The following is a 23629-nucleotide window of genomic DNA, read 5'->3' on the forward strand; positions in this document are numbered from 1 at the left end:
CTTAAAGTGTTACTGTCCTTTTTAAAAAAAAAAAAAACAACTTTTGGTCCGTCATAGAAACATTGCAAAAGATGTTATCAGTCAGGGCCTGGGTACAAAGACCCCCTCAGATTTCTAGGACTCAGTCAACTGATTCTCTCTCCATAGGTTTATGCCAGCATCCATCTGCTGCAAACAGAAGAGAGATGTGCTTAGCCAAGCGCTTCTTCCCACTAGTTCCAGCAATTGGTGGGGTGGGAGGGTGAACACCCCACAAAACATTTTACATGTCCAAGTGACATTTCAATTTCTAACAAATGACAGATTTTTTTAAAGTCAGAAAATGGCTAGAGATCAACTTACAGGAGTATCATATACCCCATTTCAGCTTGTTATCCCCTATCCATAGGACAGGGCAGTGGTGTCAAACTAAGGGTGTGTTTACAGATTTATCTGACAGATTTTTGAAGCCAAGGCCAGGAATGGATCTGAAAAGAGGAGAAATCAGTCTTTCCTTCATGACCTGTTCTTTTTATATAGTCTGTTCCTGTTATTGGCTTCAGAAATCTGTCAGATAAATCTGTCTGTGTAAAAGCACCATAAGGCCGTGCAAGGACACATAAGACACGTCTATACTAATTGTTGTGACGTTTCGGCTGGTACTTCAGCCTTTCTCAAGCGTCAATAAAAAAAAATCAAGTTTTTTCACAAGAAGTGCTGTCTCCTACGTTTACTATTGGATTGAAGCCGAACGGAAGGGTCCTGTGCGGTGAGACGTGCACTCCATCTAAATATTCTTATTATTTTTTCCCACTTTTTCCAGTGCTGTCCCAGTTTGATTTTTTATATACTAATTGTTGGTCCTAGACAGTCTAGTCGCACCAAATTCATGACATAGCTCGAACCAGTGCAATAACTATGGTGTATAGACTGTCTAGTCTAGTTTACAATGTCTAAGAATCTGAAAGTTTTTAATAAATCCGCCCTATTAGCGGTTTACAGAGGGCAAAAAAGGTCCTATCACTGTATATAATCCTTACTCACCTGCATTATCCACCCCCGGCACGTCGCCATTGGTAGCTGCTACCACGCACATCTTTTTGGCGCTGCTCAGTCCGCGGCTGTTCAGGAAGACAGGAAGGTGCACTATATTGCGCATGTAATCGTGTCCATTAATATTGGAATCTCTGAGAACGCTATTGAGATTCTGGTTAATTGCCTTGATGATAATGTGGGGGTCACTAGCAAAGATGGCAATGAAAGGACCCTTGGAAAACAAGATCCGCACCTTGGAAAAAAAAAAAAAAAAAAGACATTAATGAACATCTTAGTGGCTTCTTTGGGTTATATTCCTGGATCACTATTCTCAATGATCATCTGTCTGCCACATTAATAAGGTATCAGACAACATGTGCTCACAGGTTAATAACAGAGGCTGTAAAAGGGAAAATAACATGTCATCCATTTATCATTAGACTGACGCAGATGAACGGCAGAACGCCTTTTATGTGTTCATTAAATGAGTGAATTCGGTAATTGCAGCAATTTGCATAAATCACATGAAATAAACAAGAAATCGGCTTCCTATTGCAGGTTTGTAATCCTCCAGCAGGTGGCGCTGCAGCACAATGACCACTCCAGGAAGGTCACTACCTGCAGCAATGCAGCTTTCTGCCATACTAGGGGGACGTTAGGAGGATGCTTTATATTCTATCATATATCTGTGTAGCGGGGCATTCACGAGATGCTCCGTCACTCCATGACAGCCCTCTGGGCACAAATTCACAAGCTGCTTGTAAAATCCCCAGCAATCGGCTCTCATTATAGAATTAATAGCGGTGTAGATGGTTTGCAGAACTTCCAATGCTGTTAATTATGGCTGTAAAACAGCAGTGATATGATGTATCCAGCCCCGGCTACAAGCAGGGATTCACTGCCTGTAATAAAAGACAATGATTCCACAAACTGTTCCCGGGAACCATTTGTTACCTAGAACATCTTCTGATCATCCTGTATAAACGGTGGAACGTCTGATTTATTACTACACTTACACGAGGAGATAAAGACACCATAGAGAGGCGTGTGCGCACGTATAATAGGAGAATAAATCTACAGCCGCATAGAAATGCTATATATTCATGGCAAATGAATGAAGGGTCAAGATACTCAGATTAGGCAGAGACAGGTTTCATAGGATTTATCTGCAGCTGTATTGGGGATTATTATTAGTGAGTCTGACCCAAGAACAGGCACCCATCTTTACATTGGGGTATGTTCACACAGAGAGGATACACTACAGACTTTCCACCTCGCTGGGTTTAGCTGACTGGTGTCTACCTATGTGACTATAAGCCCAGAGGGGAGGGCAATAGGCTTTGGAGAGCTCACCTCTTAAAGGGGTTATCCAGCACTACAAAAACATGGCCACTTTTCCCCCCCCTTGTCTCCAAATTGGGTGGGGTTTGAAACGCAGTTCCATTGAAGTAAATGGAGCTTAATTGCAAACCGCACCTGAACTGGAGACAAGAGAGGGGGAAAAGTGGCCATGTTTTTGTAGCGCTGGATAATTCCTTTAACTTTATACTAAGTTCCTGTCTCTAAAACTATGATTTCTCTAAAACGCTGCAGTGTTTCACAGCATATCATAGAGCATTGTAGTGAGGGAGCCTGTGCCTGGTCCATGTTGCCCCTGGTTCCACCAGAATGAAGTGGACAGGTTACCTTTATAACAAAATGAGAATAAAAAAAAAACTTTCAAATCAACTAGTTTCAGAAAGTTATACAGATTTGTAATTTAATTCTTTTTAGTAAAAAACTGAAATATTCCAGTACTTATCAGCTGCTGTATGCCCTGCAGGAAGTGCTGTATTCTTTCCTGCTCTCTACTGCCACCTCTGTCTGTGACAGGAATGGTCCAGAGCAGGAGCAAATCATAGACAACCTCTCCTGCTCTGGACAAAGGTGGCAGCAGAGAGTGCTGTGTCAGACTTGAAAGAATACAAAAACAGTCAGTCCCCAGCACTCCTAGTCTGCCAGTCATCAGGCCATGCACACTGATAGAACACAAAGTAAATGTCTCTCCAGCAGCCACAGCCCGCACAGCTCTGGGAGTCAGGTCGTGACATCACCATGTTATCCAGGAAGTGAAGCCTTGATGCAGTAGTAAGTGCAGGGAAAAAAGCACTTTATAAGCATTTCCCGTAATAAGTGTATATTGGGGATTTTTATAACTTTTGGGGGAAATACAACACTTTAATAAAAAATTTCCGTGGACTTCTCCTTTAACTACTTCTTGACGTCCATGCTGCCAAGAGATGGACATACAAGATGCCATATACATAAAGAAGGGAATACGTACTGTGTCCAGCATGTGGAGAACCTTGTCCTGTTCACAGGCGTCCAGACCATCAATGATAACAACCAGTCTAGTCTGGTTCTGTGTAAAGCTGTCAATGGTCTTTGCCATTTTAGCCATCAGTTCCACTTCACACTTCAAAACCTGGAACAAATATGGTGACCAAATTAAGATCAGACGCACCCCCCCACCAACCCCAACTCCTTCAAAATGGCTGCAGAGGATCAAAGAAGGAGACGCAAGATTGTGACAATGTAGACTATATACAGACTCATCTACATAGGTTGTGCAAAGATATAGGTCCAACACTACTGATCAGTAAGGAACCCTGGACAATGCTGACAGTATCTGTATCTGCACTGCCCTTATATTAACAGATCTTCTCCTATACAGAAATTCAGGATTTGAGAGGATGGTCAGAGGCGCCACCTATAGGATCCCCCTAGTCACAGCGGCACTTACCTTCATGAAGCCCTCGCTCTTTAGTCTGTGCAGTCTGGAGGCGGCACTATGGAGGCGCTTCCTCTGGGAGTTTAGAATGGAGTCCATCACCTGCCACCATGTCAGACAGTTGAGGATTAACACCAAGCCGACCACACAGGCCACGGCTATGAGGATAGCATTCACCGTCATATTCTTTGGATCCACTTTGAAGATAGCCAGCAAGATAACTCCGGCAAAGATGCACGCCATTATGAAGATAAAGATTACAAATGATGGCAGGCAACACGTCTTCTTCCATTTTTTTTTGCCTAAAAGTAAAAAGTTTGTTTAATTCCAAAGCCAGTCAGAACCAGAGATGCAGAGAGACCAGGACCAGGCCCTGATGGTTTATGGATGCCACAGTGTGACCCTTTACAGGAAGGTCTGTGACACGTGGCGACCAAGCTGTGACTTCCAAGAATATCATTGTATTACTGAAGGAGACGTCATTCGGCTGTGACCTAGCAGCACTAAGCCCTCAGTACTGACGAAGATACATAGATCACAGGTCAGTGCATCCTTCATGTTACTATTTGTTATGAGAGAATTATTTATTGTAATATCAGTGAATTTCACCATTTACATATATCTATATACATAATCTACCTATAGCATTACCAATACACTGGTTATCCTATTGGCTATTGATTGCAAGTTACAGCTTATACCAGTCTATTCCCATTATACTGGTAGCTGCCATGACCAGGTATTGTGTGGCATATGGGGCTTCAGATGAGCGTACTAGTTGCATAGTGGTCTTAAGAGTTGTGGTATTATATAAAAGACAATATATGGCTTTGCTTATAGATTATGTATTGGGTTGTTATATGGTCCCATTGACTTTAAAGGTGCTTCAGTGCATAATCAATAAAGAAATGAAGTTGCTCTTTTCCACGTGACCCACGTCTCCCATTGAAATCACAGGGTTTTTGACACGGTAATCTGTGCCGTTTCGACATCAAAAACACAAAGGTATATGCAATTTCAACATGCCCTTAGACCATGCAATAGGAAGATCTACCCCTTCAAATTGTTGTATAATAAATGCGAATGCAGATTGGTTATTTGTTATTGGTGTGTTAAAGCCTACATGTTATTAAACAAATTTCCTGTAAAAAATACAAACACACATCAAAAGTTTTGATCAGTCGGGGTCTGAGTGTTTAGACGGGGACCAATAGGGAGAAGTACATGCCTGAGGCGTTCACTCCCAGCTCAGCATCACGAGTAGAGATGAGCGAACTTGCCGGATTTCTGGTTCATATGAACCAGAAATCTCGGCGCCTGATTCCCGCTGTCTGCTCGCTCCGTGCAGCGGGTGGATACAGCGTAAGAAACGCCTAGAAAACTGGAATACAGCCAATGCCAATGGCTGTATCCCAGTTTTCTAGGCGTTCCTTACGCTGTATCCACCCGCTGCACGGAGCGAGCAGACAGCGGGAATCAGGCGCCAAGATTTCTGGTTCATATGAACCAGAAATTCGATAAGTTCACTCATCTCTAATCATGAGTCATTCCCAATGCAATGTCGATAGGGTAGTCAAAGCTGCAGACACTGAGCGGGCAAAGGAATGTGTGGTTTCCATACACCTTCTGACCATCAGTTAAATCTCCAGCCCGACCTCCTGTGCTGTCTATGGGGAGGGCAGGGGTAGGCCGCAGTAAGAGAGCTCTTGCTGTGGCTTATCCTATTCTAAACAAAGGAGTGGGCGGTGATTTTCTATCACGGCCGACCCCTATGGGGCCGTTCTGGTGGTTCAGAATGTCCGAATATGCTGCGAGCAGTGGGTTCAGCCAACAAATGTCAAGAGCATATGCTATCCATATTGTTGTTAGCTGTTATGCAAGAAAACAAATATTGTTTATAAAAAAAAAATAAAAATAAATAAAAAAAAAAGTCAAAACTGTATAGGAGCCCTAAATACTACATCCCCCTTTACTTTCGCGTCATTTCATCCATTAACAGTGTCAACTAGGCGGGGCTACACAGCAGTTGGGCCCCATCTCCTGGCAGGAGAGAAGGGCGAAATGTCATGAGGCCCAGCCTAGGTGACACTGTCCACCTATGAAATGGAGTGATTTTAAATCAGAAAGATGACACAGAAAAGTTTTATACGGGTATGTATCAAATGTGCACAGTGTAGAGAACAGCACATAAAGTGTGTGTGTAATATCACTAAGCTTTCAGACTGCAAGCCAGTACAGTGATCACTATAATACTGTGTAAGTAAAAGTAAACATTTATTCTGTGTTATTCAACTTTTCTTTGCATATCTATAACCTGTAAGAGCCCTAATCTGTTTGTGCAGTCAGCTTTGAGGTTAAAGAAAAGGAAGAGGCGGCGAGCGGATACCTTGTGTTTCTTCAGTTTTGAACACTCTGAAGAGTCGAGTCGCTAGAAAACCAAACTCTCTCTCACAGGCGTCAGACAGCGTGGCTATCATTTCTGCCATGGAGGTCTCTCCCCCAACACTGGATAATCTGTTGTAGTCTGTAAACAGGAACCTGAAGGAGGGAAACGTGAACACTAAATCAGCGCAGCAAAACAGAAAAATGGATCCTGATGCAAAGTGAATTATAGTGCTTCAAACATGATCAGTTCTGAGGTCAATGGATAGCTTATGGAGGGGGGGGCACCATCACACACCTTTTCAGAATCTGTAAACTGTACTAATCACACACATAAAAAAAGGCTGACCCGTCACAAAGACATGTCAAAAGTTTATATCAGTCGGAAGAGCGAGCAGAGAAAGACTGGCACAACTGTGCACCTCTCTCCCTGCTCCATATCTAGGTGAGCGAGACGGCCCTATACACCTACATCATACGGCCCTCCGGGTCATTTGACACATAGCCAGGAGAGAACGTTCTAAACGCACACTTCTCCTGGCTCATTCTCCCAATTGGTCAGGGAGGTATAGTTACAGGTACCTTTTCACAATAAGCTGTCCCATGTGTATATGAGAAGTAGCAGGATTTATGTTCATTAAGCTGGCATTAATGTGGCATTTTTCACCAGATATTCCCTCTGCAGACTCCATCTCTAATTTTCAGTTGTTTTGAGTTAGTAGGTGCAGGCTGGTCTCTAATGTACCCCAGACACTGTACACATACATACAAGAGGGTCTAGTTCGTCTATTTCTCTAAACACACACTGAGCAACAGCAGCAGCATGGAGGACATCAGAGTAGTAATGAGAGGACTAAGCTGTGAACCTAGCACTGGGGCGAGATGTGAAATTTACTAAACTTTGCCTTCTTTTCAGAGGCCAAGCACAGTTGTAATAAATGGTTAGGGGGTTCCACGTAAAGGGAAACTATCAGCAAGTTAGAAGCATCTAACCTGCTGATATCTCCCTGTAGTGCACAGGGAGCTGATAATGATCCTCAGTGCAGTTTCTGGTATATTAGGAGTTAAATCCCTATGCTAATAAGTTAATTTGTTGCATTGCGGGCAGGACCTCAATGCACAGATCTGCCCTGGCAAGGCTGTAAGAAATATGCCTTCATCCTCAGCGCCCCATGCTCTACACTTCTAACCTGCTGATAGTTAATGCTATAATATTTTTAAAAAAGTTCAAAACCTTCAGCCTTTCTCTAAAAAATGTCTACATTATATTATACAAGCAACAGGATTTGTTAGATTTCTATGTGTGCGTTTGTACAGAATCCTCACCTTACTGGCAGTGCCTTGGTGGTCTGTTCTGGGAGTTCAGGAGGATTCACAAACATCAGTTTCAATAGCAATTCCAGGTAACCAATGTGTCGGGCCAGCCTTGTACTCAGCACCCAGGCCCAGTTCCAGTTCTCTCCTTCCCGACGGCCACCAAAATACACCACAGCTGTAAACAGGAAAGAACTTATTTTTCTGCACTTCACACACTAATGGTTCATTTTGCTATTCGTATCATACAGAAAATTAAAAAGAGACAACTTTTTTATGTTCAGGCTTAATTTATAAAAAAAAAAAAGGCACTTACTGATGCCCCTGTCCCTTTAAGAGGTGCAGTCTGTACAAGGCCTCCAGAGTTAACAGTGGAGATAACAGCTGTCACATTAGGGGATCATGGGCCCTATTACATGGCCAGACTGTGCTGTAAACAAGTGTTGACCTCAGATCTGCACTCATTTACAGAGCACAGGGCAGGGAGGGTCACATAAGCAATCATTGGCACTTTTGTGTGGCCCTTTGCTGTCATCAATCGCAGATCCCCTATTACAGAGGGAGATTTTTTTTAGCAATAAAAAAAAACTCAAAACAGCCAGCAATGACCACTGGCCCTATTACACAGGGTGATAACTCCATCAGTTGATAACTGCTCCGTGCAATAGGGCGCTAATAGAGGTCAGTCACTTGAAAGGTTGAAAGTCCTGAATTTACAGACCCAGGGACGTTGTATGCTACTAAATCAGGATCAGGGTGGGAGGTGCACATTATTATAGCTAAATGCAAATGGCATAGGGAAGTGATAGTAAAGGGCAAAGGATTATGAAGGATGTCAGGATTTCTTCCCAAAGGAGCACCATGCTTGTCCATGGGTTGTGTCTGGTACTGCAACGCCAGCACAAAGCAAAGTTTCATTTTTGGCCAGAGGGTCCCAACATTTGTCGCTGTGTTTCAATACTACAGAGAAATCATGAATAGACGTGATCTCCATTTCCAGGACGCCATGACACATATGAGTATTCTACCACAGCAATTTACCTCTGATTCATAGGATAAACATTACTCACTGAAGAATATGTAAAGTATGGCCAGCAGGCTGAGGGACACTGATATCCCCAGTTTGGCATCCACAGTGAATGAGAGAAGCAAACCGATAGTGCTGCACATCATAAGGATGAGGAAGACGATAAGCCACGAGAATTGGAAGAGCGGCTCAATCTGCTGCCCAGCAAAGGTTTTCATCTCATCTACAGCAAAGAAGAAAACAAACATAAGTAACATTATACTCTGACAAGTGCTCGGCCCATTCAGTCATCTATGACACAGACTCGCTCTGTACTGCCACTTAAAAAATGTATTTAGGACTCAAAAGTCCGGGGGGTATTTTATAAAGAATACTTACCTGTCCCCATGACCCCGTAGCACCACTTCATCAGCTCTCTGGCAGGAGCAGAACTCATATACCTGATGGATTGCCCGCTCAGCTAGTCAGTAGTTGAAACAGGAAACCCATCAGCCAGGTTGTGACACTGCATTAGCAGGAGCTTCAGGATGCCGGCAGGGTCCAGGAGCGGTAATGCAGTGTTGCAGGGGCACAGGGACAGGTAAGTATACAGTCTTTATTATGCCCCCAACCCCCTGCCTGCACAAGATTTTTTTTTGTTTTCGCCAGGCTTCTCCTTCAATGGGGAGACAACCTCTCTATCCCCTTTCTGACCACCCAGAGCAGACCAGCTCATCAGACATGTAGTACAGACTCTGTATTAATGATCTTCAGTAATGACATTACCTTCCAGCTTTTTGAGCAAAAAGGACTTCCCACTCCCCCACTGAGCATACAGTCCAACACAGATTGGGGGCTGCATTGTGGGCTCGCTGAGTATATCTGCCAGGGCACTACTGTACAAGTCATACCCCAGCATATCTCCATCAGACTCAGTCGGAGAGAGATGCCCTGTGAAAGAAAGAAGGCATTAAATGGCTGGCATAACAAAATTACAAAAAAAAAAAAAATACAAAATTAAATTTTATGAAATGAGTAAGAATAAATCTCAAAGCACTGACAGAACAGGTTTTTATTATGGATAAGAAAGAATAAAAGAAACCACCAAGTTACATCACTTACTGGCGCCAAATATCTGGGTAAGAATACTCTTCTGGTGGCTGCAGTCTATGTTGTATGGGGTCTCTCCAGCCTTGTTGGGCCTGTACAGCAATCGGCCATCTTTTGGGTTCCTCAGGAGCAGTTCTGCAAGTTTACGGCTCCTGCCTCTGATGGCAATATGAAGAGGAGTGTCTCCTTTCTGAAAATATATTGTATTTAGCACCCTCTATACAAACTGCACACTAAAGGGTTACTTTAGGGATGTCAAAACAAAATACAGAATTACAAAAATTAAAAGTTAAAAGGGGTTCTCCACTGACATCATCACAGGACTGCTGACGAGCATCTGATCAGTGGGAGTTCAATCACTGAGACTCCTACCAATCATGACAACAGGGTCCTGGTGTCCAGGCTGAATAAAGGGTCATTGTTCTTAATGCTTTTTAGTGGTCAGCCATCATCATTAGGTCCACAGAGTACAGTATACAGACAGCACACATGTTCAACCACTACTCCGTTCAGATGAAGACCCTATTTTTGTGATTGCTCAGCATTCCAGCGTTCAGACCCCAACTAATCACCTATTATATACCATGAAAATAGGTGGTGTTGTTTGTGGGGAAACCCCCTTTAAAGCATCACTGTCACTTCAGAAAACTTTTGACATGTCAGAGACACGTCAAATGTTTTGATCGGTCCGGGTCTGAGTGCAGCGCGCCCTCTCCTGGCTCTGAGTCACGCAATCAGTCGGGACTTCTAATGAAGACGCACTGCTGCTCCTGGCTCTATCTCCCAATTGATATGGGTCTGAACACTCAGACCCGGACCGATTTATAACATATGACATGCCTCTGTCATGTCAAAAGTTTTCTGAAGTTACAGTGAGACTTTAAGCAGAAATAGTAATTTTCTTCTGCACAATTCTGTGTGTTAGCAGATTATGGTAAGTGAGGATTATACAATCTGCAGCATTTCTGACACATCCCAGTAATCTATTGCTTGCTCACTCTCCTACCTTGTCGACTGCAGAAACCTTTGCTCCTTTGTCAAGCAGGAGCTCCACCACTTCTATACTTCTCATCTTCGTTGCTTTAATAAGAGGAGTTTCTCCATCCTGAAGGGAAAAGTGAAATATGAACGAAGTTTGTACATACAGGATACTAAGACATTAACGGCTATGTGAGGGTAACGAAACAGGGTAGGAATAGACTAGGCAAGACTGTAAGGAGTTTGCCAGGATTTTATTCTGGTGAAGGCCTATCCTCAAACCAACAATATCAAAATCAGTGAGGGTCCCCACTGACCGCCAATTGATGACCTAAGAATACTGTAGGTAACAGAAAAATCCAGAAGAAACTCTGACATACAATACAGCTAAAAGAAACATATCTGCCTGATAATGGTTTCCAAGTACCAGCAAATCATTATTTTCATACTAGAAGAGTAAAAAGTTGAATCTTACTATATATTTAAAAAAGACAATAATAATTGGTTAAGTCCATTAACATTAACAAGAGAGAAGACAACAGATTCTCCATTACCTTAGTGGAGATTTCGGTGTCCGGGTTGCACTGCAAGATGTCACGAACCATAGTAGCATTTCCCTTCTCCACAGCCCAGTACAATGCTGTCTTGTTGTCCTAGGAGCCATGAAATTGTTATGTTAGGGTCCAGGCCATGTGTTATTTATTAATGAAATCTATGGGACTTTTGTTATACAGAAAAGCTAAAAGTCCCGTAGATATCAATATTAATTCCTTATACCACCCTTTCTAACTGAACAGAGTACACATCATAGCCTGTTGAGATGATAGGTACTCTAAAGTGGAGGGGAAATGGGCTTACCTGTCCTCTGATGTCTATATCAGCATACTTATGTAGCAACGCACGGACAATCTCAACATGGCCCCCGCGGACGGCTCCAATCAGCACTGTGTCTCCATTCTGTTCAAAAGGAAAGCAAGTTCTATTGTATTGTAAGTATATAAAACAGAGATTTATATTAAACTCACATTACAATTTACTATACCAAAAAATAAGATTTATGCATCTAAACCAGAACCAGAGGAAGCTTAAAGGCAATAGATAGGTGAACAGCATGGGCCCCACCAACCCTGCGGATACACCATTACCTAATATAAGGTGAATATTCATCTAATATGGATATGGACAGGATAAGACTATGTTCCACAGAAGAGAGGCCATTGCCCTGTAATAAACCTGTGTGCAGTAGGGTAAGAAAGGAAAGCATGAGTGGTCTGAGATATCCCTGCACTGACCAGCAGAGCCCACAGGGACACCAGGGACCCGAACATCAGCCATCTGTCCTATAGTAAGTGTTATTAATCCCTACACCCACAACTTTAATGGCGGCTTTGTCAGAGAGCAGCTACGGCTAAAATCTCTCCATGGGAAACTTTTCTCCAGCTAAAACTTCCCCCCACACATTGCCAGCAATTACTTTGAGTTTCATTTTATTTTTACTGCAGAAGGACGATGATTTCCTCTCTCTCTAACCGGGCCCAGGGGCACCCCAATATCAAACTACTAAAAGAGCTCAACTTGGATGATTTTACAACAAATCCCATAGTTCAAAGTGTCCATCTGCTCCTGTCCGGTCCTGCCACACAAGGGCTTTGGCTAAGTGACGCGAGCAGATGGGCGAGACATATGCGATTAGATTGCTTTAATGTGCTGGTAAACAAATACTTCAATTCATTTCATATTGGGCAGCTGCCCAATGTCATGGCTATGTACTTTACTCTGTACTGAACACGTGTGTGAACCAGGATTTACACTATGGCTCAAAGTAAGCAGAAAGTCATCTCATCTTATAGAATCTTATAAGTCATGTTAAAAGGCGTGGCAATAAGTCAAATCACTAAACAGCTAAGAATGCCAGGAAATCAACTCGAATATTAATGCAGGGCGATTATGGCCAAAAGCACAGGTGTCAGGCCCACCAACTGTTGCAAAACTACAATTCCCATCATGCCTGGACAGCCATGCTAAAGCTTTAGTATATGCTCCCTGTGTAGGTCTGCTAAAGTAGGTCCGTGTCGTCCCCCCCCTCAGATGGCATGATGGCAATAAATCGTGGGAGAGATTCGGAAGGTGAAGTTTCCCTTTCAGAACACAACATGGTACCTGAAGGCGGATGTGGCGTGCTTCCTGGGAGTCCTTAAAATTCGAGATTAGATGCCATAATGGACGGGTGAGTGCAAGACCCTATTCCTGTGTGTGTGTGTGTGTGTGTGTGTGTGTGTGTGTGGGGGGGGGGGGGGGGGGGGATTTCCTTTGTTATTTCCTTGGTTTTGTATAGCAGATCCTCATCTTCTGCCTAATTCTAATTATTGGACCTTGACATTGTATGCTAATGCAATGTATTGTACTATCCCATTTCTTTTCATACTTATTATATGATCTGCTTCTATGTTATGTGGAAAATCTATAGGGTTGTGCCTATACTATAGCACAACCTATACAGGTGAGTGGGATAGTTTCTTGCAAAAAAAAAGGTGAGTGGGATAGTTTCTGTTTCTTGCAAAAAAAAAAAAAAAAAAAAAAAGGAACCTTGAACCCAGCCTTAGTTTGATGAACTCTTATGGAGTTGTGGGCTTTTACCCAAGCGGCAAATACCATGCTGTACAATGCAGCACCACATTTAGTGTGTCATGGACATTTATTGTGAAGACTTTGATGTAAATTTGTAGATCGGTGGCTAAAAACTTTCACTGTGGCCTGGTGTACCTCTGTACAAACCAAACCCATAACATAAAATACACATCCAGCCATCCATCTTACCCGATCAGGAATATTGACATAAGTGCCAGCATCCAGTAAATCTTGCACAATCTCAGTGTGACCCTCCTTGGCTGCAATAGCGAGAGCTGTGTTGCCGTCTTTATCCGTTAAATTCACATTTGGGTTCCTCTTCAGAATTTCCTTTACGGTGTCGGTATATCCGCCTTTCACTGCTACAATCAGAGCAGTCATGGAATTCTGCAACAAGAAAAGGCATGATATTACCTCTCGCCATCAGCTTTTCCATCTTTATATTGATGGAGATGTCCAAACAAACCAAGGGACTCATAAAATACAAAAGACTTCATTACAAAAGGAGTATCTCTAAATATTCTGCAAGAGGGAAGAAAAAAACATGGCGGACACTTACAGCCCCCTCTTGGTCAACATCAGCTTCCATCTGCAGAAGGGACTTCACACTCTCCAAATGGCCTTTTCTCGCAGCCCAAATAAGAGGGGTGGTTCCATACTAAGGGGAGAAAAAACACAAGTCATAGATAATGCCCAAACAAGTCAATAGCAATGACGATTTTCAGTCTTTAACCCCTATATGTGAGCCATACGGCTACATATGTTCCTATTGCCGATGCCCCATGCAATAGGAACACGTATAAGCATTCCTGCCGTGAAGGGGTTTTAAAGTGTGCGGGGCAGCTTCAGTGTGAGAGCTCTGCACGGATTCATGTTCCAGGAGCCGGGGATGAGGACAGTCAGCAACGATCATCCATCTGCCTGCCATTAAGCCCTTAAACTCCATCTACAGTGATCACAGTTTTTAAAAGGAGTCAGTGACAGGAGGCCCTAATTGATAGGGACACTCAAAGAGTGACTGTGGGGGTCCCAATCATTTCCCCCAATAGGTGAAGGAGTAATAATTACCTTAGTCCTGTCAGATCGGCGACCTTCCCAGAGTCTGCCTTGGGCAGACCCTATGATAAGAGCGTCGATAATTCTGATTAATGCAATGCAATGGTACAGCATTAATTAATACATGCAATCTAATGATTGCTTATATAAATACCCTAAGGGGATTTTTTTCTAATATTTTTTTAAAAAAAAAACCCAATTACAATTTATATAACTCTCTTATTAACAAATTAATATAATATTCCGTATTGTAGTGTGAGGAATTGTCAGATCTATTAAAAGATTACAATATTGTTCTTGCACGGTTAACAGTGTAAACAAAAACAGGAAGGGGGGGGGGGGAGACACACCAGGACTGTTAATTTTTATTTAAATTATACAATCAGGAAAAAAAAAAAAAAACATCACAAATGTTCTTTTACACCAATATGATACCAACAAAAACTATAGATCATAGCACAAAAAATGACGCGTCCAACCAGCCCCGTACCCACAAAGAGGAATACTGCTTCAATGTGACCTGGACATCCGTGCATCAATGATCTTTGGCAGAAGTACCTACCTTGTCTGAACAGTTGACTTTGGCTCCATGCTGCAGTAGAAGCTTGACAATCTCCGAGTGACCTCTCCCAGCCGCCCAAATAATCGGATACACGCTGTATTGCTAAAACCAGAGCGGGAGAGAAATTGGATAAATGTTTTTACGTTGATCATTTCTGAGATCATCGAAAACAGCGTTTAAGGCGGCACAACCACAAATCCTCAGACCTTGGCGGGGGCCTATAATTATACTGAACCCGTCTGTCTCCTAGATGAATTGTTGTTGCTAAAGAGTATTTAGAAGTGTTTTTCGACCCTATTGTGTATATTATCCTATACTTGTATAACAGCATTCAAGCATTATGGAATATTCCAGATATATGTAAAGGGAGTCTCACCAGGCCAGTTATGTTCGGGTTGGCTCCTTTAGAGAGAAGCAGCTCCACAACCTCGGTGCACCCCTTGTAAGAAGCCCACATAAGGGCAGTCCATCCACCCTGGAAAAAGAATAGGTTTTAGTTACTTACAGCCAAGAATCAAGACATATGAGGACAAGCAGAATCCAGGGAAAAACTGGAGCAAAAAAGAAAATAGCAAAATGAAGAGTCGGCTTCCGGACACAGCACTAGGTACCCTGTCTGCATGTTTGTTTTAGTGAATGGTGGGATGGGGTTATTGATATTTAAAAAGGCAACTATTAAGGACAAGACTAGATCTCTAAAGAGCCCAGAAACTGCAGAATTAATCCGGATTTGTAACCATCCAATGCATTAAAGATAAGCGAACCCGAAATCTGTGCATTAGATTATCAGTGGCTGAAGAAGTTGGATGCATCCCTAAGACTGCCTCTAGACATGGATACAGTCATAAGCCATAGGCTGTATCCATGTTTTTCAGGACTCATTAAGGCTGCATCCAACTTCTTCGGCCACTGGTAATCAAATGACGCACATATGGGTATTGGGCGACCCAGAGTGTGCTCGAGGTTCTCTCATCTTTAATTATGACATATCTATACATCATTCACTGCTTTAGGAAACAACTCCGTTACATGAGGTTATGAACATAGGCACAGGAGCCTGGTAGGAATTTACAGTCATGCATATGCTGTAAGGGCCAGGAGCAATCTTGGTTATTTAACCCAGTACAAGTCACAGGGTGGTAGGGGTCTGATTGTGTCTACCATAAGACACCACAATGGGTTAGAATTAGCAGTAAGGGGTAATACTAATGTAAAACTAATGTAACAGAAAAACTAATGTAACACACCAAATTTGTCAGGAGTGCTTTAATGTCTAATGTGTATAGAGTTCTTCTAACTCTCCCCCGACAGATGTAGCAAGGGAAAAGAAGGATCAGGCATGCTGAATTTAAACAGTTAAATCCTTTTGTTCTCGTGACAATAAGCCGCCATCAGTAGCCAAGCCCAGAAGGCATGTGTAAAGGGGGTTTCAGTAAAGGCAACTGTTGATCCGGTGTAGTGACCTTTAAATACTTGAAAGATGACAATGGAGGAGAAACAAGACAGAACATCTGTTTCTTAGGGTGCTATTATACAAAGCGATTTTTCGTTTTCTTTGATTAGCGATAGATAATGGCAAACGAGAGCTTTTGTGAATGACCTGAAACTGTTCACCATGATAAAATGTAATGATAGTCATTAGTTATGATTGTTATTACGATCACTTGAACACATGAGAACATAAATGATCATAATAACGAACAAGGTGTAAATACACTTAAAGATTTGCGAACGATTAACGGTGACATTACAGTCAGCTCAGAAGATGCGATCAACGACATATAAACAAGTCTTCATTAGTGGTTTGATCGTTGCCTGCATACTCACGGAAAGATTATCGCTTAAATTTGAACGACAGGACGATTTTTCGCACAATGATCTTTCCGTGTAATAGGGCCCTTAGTCAAGATGCCAGAGTGTAAGGGGTTAAGGACAATGAGTTCTGCATTAGATTTACACAAACATGTTGACAGCCGCCTCTCCTATTGATAGTGGAAACACTGGGTGAAGCGTAGCACGTACCATGTCCCGATGTTCCAGGTTGGCATTGCTGTCCAGCAGTTCCCTGACAATCTCCACATGCCCTTCCTTGGAGGCAGAGATGAGAGCAGTCCAGTTATCCTACAACAAAACAGAGACGGCATGAGGAAGTGAGACCAGATGACGAACAAGGACAGAGTCCTGACCGTACAAGAACCTACCAGATAGTCATACCAGGTAGACATGGAGAGACTGAGCTGCGGACGTCTCCACAGGAGACGTGTGAGAAATAAAACCTCTGACATTCATGTAATGATGGTTTATATGCATATGACAGGGTACAAAAGACCGCAAAGAGACAAGCACTGAATCTCTACTACTTAAAGGGACACCCACCACTGTCCACATTGTAAAGAATGCTGCATGTATTTGTATTAGAATATCTTCTAAACATGTGATCCTGGGGGAGAAAATAAGATGTCGCTGATTTCATGTCTCCTTCAGCAAATAAAATCATGTCCCAAAATGAGACCCTTGTCATGTCATGTCTACCAGAAAAATGACATTGCCCAATTTGCTTTGCCACGTGAAAAAATATTGGCAACCTTTCAGGGATGAGGAACCTTCGGCCCTCCAGCTGTTGCAAAACTACAATGCCGATCATGCCTGGGCAGATCATGCCTGGGCTGGAGGGCTGAAGGTTCCCCTATCACTGGTCTAAGGTAAGCCAAATAGTTGGTGAAAACCTAAAATAAACAGTGTAAACTTAGACTAGACAGGCTGCAGATGCACTCAGCATAGAGGTGTCTATACACATTCAATAGGAGAGTAGAATCAGCATGAACAAAATAGTTTGTGACCTTTACTCCTGATCTCAGATCACTGTGAACCCACCATTGCCCCTTTATACAACATCAGATCGCACTCACCACATCCTCCAGGTTGCAGTTGGCTCTCTTTAGCAGTAGCTCCTGCACCATCTCCAGGTTGCCCTGTTCTGCTGCCAGCATGAGGGCCGTCTGCCCATTCTGAAAGACAAATGTCCCCCCCATTGGTTAGTGGAGAAAACACACAATGTATTTCTCATCCCACCAAGCCAAGCCCTGATGTCACTGCTAGGAATTAATCTTGTTTGAGATGATAATCTGGCACATGAAGCATCAAAGGTATATGCCTATGATACAGTGAATAGCAGTCACATTGGGGGGGGGCTCACTGCTGGGACCCCCCACAAGCCGCAGCATTAGCTGACTATCCCTTTAAAGGAACTGCAAAGTTATTAACTAGAGATGAGCGAACCAGGTTCGGGTTTGAGTCCATCTGAACCCAAACGTTCGCCATTTGATTAGCTGGGGCTGCTGAACTTGGATAAAGCTCTAAGGTTGTCTGGAAAACATGGATACAGCCAATGACTATATCCATGTTTTCCACATAGCCTTAGGCTTCGTTCCCACTGAGCAAAACTAGCGGAATTCTGCGGCGGAATGCAGTTAGCCTCCCTCTCATAATGGGAGTCTATGGGAGGCGCGTGCTCCTGCTTTGTCCGTGCTGAAGAATGAACATGTTCATTCTTCAGCGCAGACAGAGCAGGAGCGCGCGCCTCCCATAGACTCCCATTATGAGAGGGAGGCTAACGGCATTCCACCACGGAATTCCGCTAGTTTTGCTCAGTGGGACCAAGCCTAATGGCTTTATACAACTTCAGCAGCCACCGCTAATCAAATGCTGAAAGTTCGGGTTCGGATGGACTTGAGCATGCTCCAGGTTCGCTCATCTCTATTATTAACTTGCAGTAAACATCGAGGACTGTGGAGCAATCCTTGTTCTTTCCTACATGAATGGTAGATACACAGCACACATTATTCCTGTGCAGTCAGCGCCATCTAGTGTCCAAATGAAATGCGAACCTTAAGGCAATGCCCACATTATAGTGTACTCAGAGAGGTCATGTATGAAAAATGCATGAATAGGAAGAGGATAAAATGACACTACCAACACTACTAAATATCCACACACACACACACACTTCCTACCAGGAGTGGCACTCTCTTATTGGGCATCTCTCTCACTACAGGCAGTACAGCAGAGGAGGAACATCTAGGGAGAAAAGTCGCCAGATATTTTTACATGGTCTGTTCTTGTGACCTGTGCCATTACCACCAATGAGGTGGTCAGTGCAGATATATGCAAGCAGCTTCTACCCACATTCAACTTCTAGCTACAGGTGGTGCATGAGTGTGTACAAGTGACGCAGGTGATGGCATGGCTGGCTAGGTGTGTACTATACCAGCTCACATGACACAGTGACTGAGCACACTCATGGAAACACAGTTACTCATGCAGAGGAAACGTGAGTCAACCACCCCGACAATCTCAGAATGGTTTAAGGAAATAATACCCATACATAGGATGGAAGAGCTTACGGCTGACTTTGGCGGTGAACAAGTTTGTAATGCGTTACTGTGGAGGTTTTTGGGAAAACTTCTCCACTCAAACGTTCCGTTTTTGTGGCCTGGGACCTAACGCTCAAGTCTTCAATGATCTTTTTTCCTGATGTCCCTCACCCCAATCCCCCGTTCCTTACCCCTTCCCTCATGGGTTCCTATTACAGTTTATGTGTGACCTAGCGTATCTGCCACCACCTTCTGGGGCATGTTTCTGAGAGGGTTATATAGGTGTCTAGTTTACGTTAGGCTCACCTCTGTAAGACAGTTCTCGAATAGATAATGCTAATTACACAGAGTCTTATGTTATTTTATGTTTAATGGTATTAAGGACCGGGCCTGAAATGGCCTTAAGGACAGAGCCAATTGTCACTTTAGCATTTTCGTTTTTATCCTCCTCACCTTCTAAGAGCTATAACACTTTCATTTTTCCACCTACCGGGCCATGTGTGGGCATTTTTCCTTTATTCTATAGGTTGGTCTGAACACGGCGATATGCAGGTTTACTAGGTTTTCTTACGTTTTACTATTTTTATTAGCAGTAAAACTTTTTTTTTTGCAAATAGGCATATTTAAAATGGTCCTATTGTACCTCCTATAGCACTTTTATTTTTTCACCTATGGGGTCATATGGGGTGTCATTTTTTGCGTCATGATCTCTAGTTTTTATTAGTAACATTTTTTTCTAGATCAAATGTATTGATCGCTTTTTATTAATTTTTTTATACATAAAATGTCATTAAAAAAAAAGCAATCTCTGCTTCTTTTTTTTTCACGCTGTTCACCGTGCGGGAAAAGTATTGTTTTATTTTAATAGATCAGACGATTACGCACGCTACAGTATATAATATGTTAATTAACTTTATTACTTTTTATGTAAGAAATGGGAAGGGGGGGTGATTTACACTTATTGGGGGAGGGGCTGTGGGGCACTTTGTAAAAATTTATATATTTTTTTTACACTTTTATAGTTCCCTTAGGGAACTATCAATTACATACATTTGATTTGTAACACTGATCCCTGCTATGCCATAGCATTGCAGGGATCAGTGTTATCTGTGGCAGGCTGAATCAGAACACCGATCCGATGACTGCACGGAGGAAGGTAAGAGACCTCCGGCAGTCGGGAAAAGTGATCGGGACCCCCGCAGGTCCTGATCGCTAAATGACCGGAGATGCTCTGGTCACTTATACTTAAATTAAGGGGTTGATGGCAGGCGGCCACGCTATCACGGCAGCCCGCCATTGAGGGTGAGGGCCTGGCTGCAGATAGCAGTCGGTCCTCACCCGGTATGGGGCGGGCTCAGCTCGTGAGCCCGCTCCATAGCCCGGGACCGCGGCAGGGCGTACATTTACGTCCTCCTGCGTTAAGTCCCAGGCAGTGAGGGCGTAAATGTACGCCCATTGTCTTTAAGGGGTTAAAGGAGAAGTCCGGCGAAAATTTTTATTAAAGTATTGTATTGCTCCCCAAAAGTTGTACAAATACCCAATATACACTTATTACGGGAAACGCTTATAAAGTGCTTTTTTCCCTGCACTTACTACTGCATCAAGGCTTCACTTCCTGGATAACATGGTGATGTCACTTCCTGGATAACATGGTGATGTCACTTCCTGGATAACATGGTGATGTCACGATCTGACTCCAAGAGCTGTGTGGGCTGTGGCTGCTGGAGAGGATGATGGCAGAGGGATGCTCAGTGTTCCTCCAGTGCCCTGTATCCCTCAGTGTCCCCCTGCCATCATCCTCTCCAGCAGCCACAGCCCGCACAGCTCTGGGAGTCGGGTCGTGACATCACCATGTTATCCAGGAAGTGACATCACCATGTTATCCAGGAAGTGAAGCCTTGATGCAGTAATAAGTGCAGGGGAAAAAAAAGCACTTTATAAGCATTTCCCGTAATAAGTGTACATTGGTGATTTGTATAACTTTTGGGAGGCAATACAATACTTTAATAAAAATTTTAGCCGGACTTCCCAGTTAACTCTGAATTTTGATCTACATGCTTTGTCATATGCAATACTGTTTTCTTGTTATTCTTTTGCATAATCCCTAACCCGGTTCTGATGTTCCTCAATAAAGGCTTTAAAATGAAAGGAAATGTTGTTACTCATACCAGGCAAGAATGTTCCATATGAGCCATATCAGCTATCAGAAGACCAGGCTATACACGCGTCTAATACAGAGAGGACTCCTCTTATGCCTGCTGGACAGTCACACTGTCTACAAGCCAGGGGCACTCAGTATCCACATGTACACAGATCAGCATTATGGCATCTATTTTTATGGAACAGCACCACTGCTAGTCATGGGCTGTGTCAGGTATTGCAGCTCATGCCAATTAAAATGAATGGGGGTAATGCTGAGGGTCCTATACACATAAATGAATACAGTTAGAATAAGTATTCTGCATCTTTTTATATTTCTCTTTGGCTTTGGATTTGCCATTATTGCTTGCTGTCAGTGAAGTTGTTAGAAGTGGAAAATCCATATGGATTTATTCTTTATGTAAATCTGTTCATTCTGGGCTAAGTAGTCATGTGGGCAGCTCCACTCAACCACTAGATAGCTTTCTATGCTCATTCATACAGGGAATGCTGTCATTCACTGGGTAGGACAACCCACATGACTATTTAGCCCAGAACAAGCAGAGGTTTATATGAACAAATGAGAAGCTAGCCTGGAACTGCTCAGCGCCTACTGCCCTATAACATGATGCTGGCAGCCTGGACTGTATATTCAATATAACAGCTTGCCTTTCGGTTCCTTACATACAGCCATATGTAGAGATGTCATTACACATTTGGGGTGGTAAGAAGCTCAGCCATTCGGCTAGTCACCTCTGCACTGTTAGCTCACTTTCTGTCAATGTACAGATGACAGGCCTGACAACCCATATGGGTGCACTGTTTCAAAGCGGCATCCTATAGATAATGTACTGTAAGAAACCATTCACACACTGTCATTTTATCCAATTTTAGTGCCGCAAATTTAGCGAATATACAGGATAAACAATATATATATTTTTTTTTTTTCTCTGAAGGCCATACCTCATTTCTTTCATCCACATCCTTGCACTTCTCCAGCAGGGCCTTCAGGGCGGCTATGTTGCCCTCTTCTACATAGGATAACAGGTTCTGGGGGCCCAGGCTCGCCATGGTCACTGGCTGGGTCTGCAATCAAAAGTAACCTGAGAAGAGAAGGAGAAGAAGACAAGTTAAGGGGAATAATTTCATGAAATCCTTGTGCCGTACAAGTCAGCATCACAGACCGTCAGCAGAGGTCATTTACGGAACATTGACACTATGAAAATAAAAAGCTGTGGGGACCAGTGCACATCTGGCGCTGACTGTTGGCCGTCTTTATTTCCTAAAACCCTCATAAATCCCTAAGGTCATGCACCGGAGACAGCTGCCGGGAAAACATCGGCTAAATTATCCCTCCAATCCTAGTAATACATATGGATACTCATTTTAGCTGAGCATGCATGTGTTCTCATTGGAAGGAAGCCACTGCCAGACTCCTCTACCGCCATCTTACCTCCTATGAGAACAAAGTAGTGGACATGCTGAAATTAAACATGTCCCATCCCCCTTTCCTCCAACATCTGGACACCTTCATTTGCTTTAGTTCATTGTTTGGTTCAGCTAAATGGGGGGTGGGGGGGTGGGTTCAGCTAACATTTATCTATAGGAGCGATACCCCTACACCATAGGTGACAAGCAGCAAACACAGCCCTGACCAGTGCTCTGTATTTATCTATGCAGGTGTAATGTGTATACAGGTGCCACTGATAAGGTATATAGGAACAGCTGCCAGCAGGATCACCTCTATCACTCAACAAACACTTCCCATTATCTACTATTTTCTGTAGATGATAAAAAGGCAGCAAAGAGCAAGAGGAAAGGGGTCTCCAACACAGTAAAGACTGGTCACATCCCATCCCCAGAGCATTCGGAGGAAAGTTGTTTCCGCTCCAGATCTCTCCATACAGCTGAATGGTGACCTCGGGGAGGGCTATGCCGCTGTCAGACACCCCTGGCTGGGTCTTAATCCCAACACATCTGATTCTCCTCTTCCCCAACATTTCAGTCAGGAGCCCCAATGGACATTAGAAAGTCATCAAGTTCTTTAAAAAGTGTCTGGGCGCCTTGAGGCCACATGTAGGGGCTGTGATGCTGCCAAAAACAACACCAACCTGTGTTAATGGCTGCAAGATTTTGTAGTCAAACGTCAGTAATATGGCAAGTTGTCACGGTTGTCACTCACTATGTCACATGGGCCGACTATATGTCAGCTGATCGTGTGTGGCCAGTAAAATCACTGTAGGTAAACAAGGGATGAGCCAGTCAGAGAGATGGATGCCAGTGAGCCCCTCGAAGGA

General features: G+C 43.2%; 1 protein-coding gene across 2 annotated transcripts in view; it reads right to left on the bottom strand.

Moving 5' to 3' along the window:
• KIDINS220 (kinase D interacting substrate 220) overlaps positions 1–23629 on the bottom strand; it is a 99978-nt gene that overhangs the window by 69370 nt on the left and 6979 nt on the right. For both annotated transcript variants that reach the window (XM_069975703.1, XM_069975702.1), the window contains exons 2-19: positions 22296–22435; positions 17730–17828; positions 16843–16941; positions 15197–15295; positions 14821–14922; positions 13762–13860; positions 13392–13589; positions 11433–11531; positions 11129–11227; positions 10603–10701; positions 9609–9786; positions 9273–9437; positions 8551–8730; positions 7493–7658; positions 6171–6322; positions 3797–4086; positions 3338–3478; positions 1024–1267 (exon numbers count right to left, since the gene is read on the bottom strand). In XM_069975703.1, the coding sequence (XP_069831804.1) occupies positions 1024–1267; positions 3338–3478; positions 3797–4086; positions 6171–6322; positions 7493–7658; positions 8551–8730; positions 9273–9437; positions 9609–9786; positions 10603–10701; positions 11129–11227; positions 11433–11531; positions 13392–13589; positions 13762–13860; positions 14821–14922; positions 15197–15295; positions 16843–16941; positions 17730–17828; positions 22296–22403 (2617 nt within the window). In that variant the 5' untranslated portion in view covers positions 22404–22435. The remainder of the gene's footprint in view (positions 1–1023; positions 1268–3337; positions 3479–3796; positions 4087–6170; positions 6323–7492; positions 7659–8550; positions 8731–9272; positions 9438–9608; positions 9787–10602; positions 10702–11128; positions 11228–11432; positions 11532–13391; positions 13590–13761; positions 13861–14820; positions 14923–15196; positions 15296–16842; positions 16942–17729; positions 17829–22295; positions 22436–23629) is intronic.

Source organism: Dendropsophus ebraccatus, chromosome 6, assembly GCF_027789765.1.
Source record: "Dendropsophus ebraccatus isolate aDenEbr1 chromosome 6, aDenEbr1.pat, whole genome shotgun sequence".
NCBI lineage: Eukaryota > Metazoa > Chordata > Amphibia > Anura > Hylidae > Dendropsophus > Dendropsophus ebraccatus.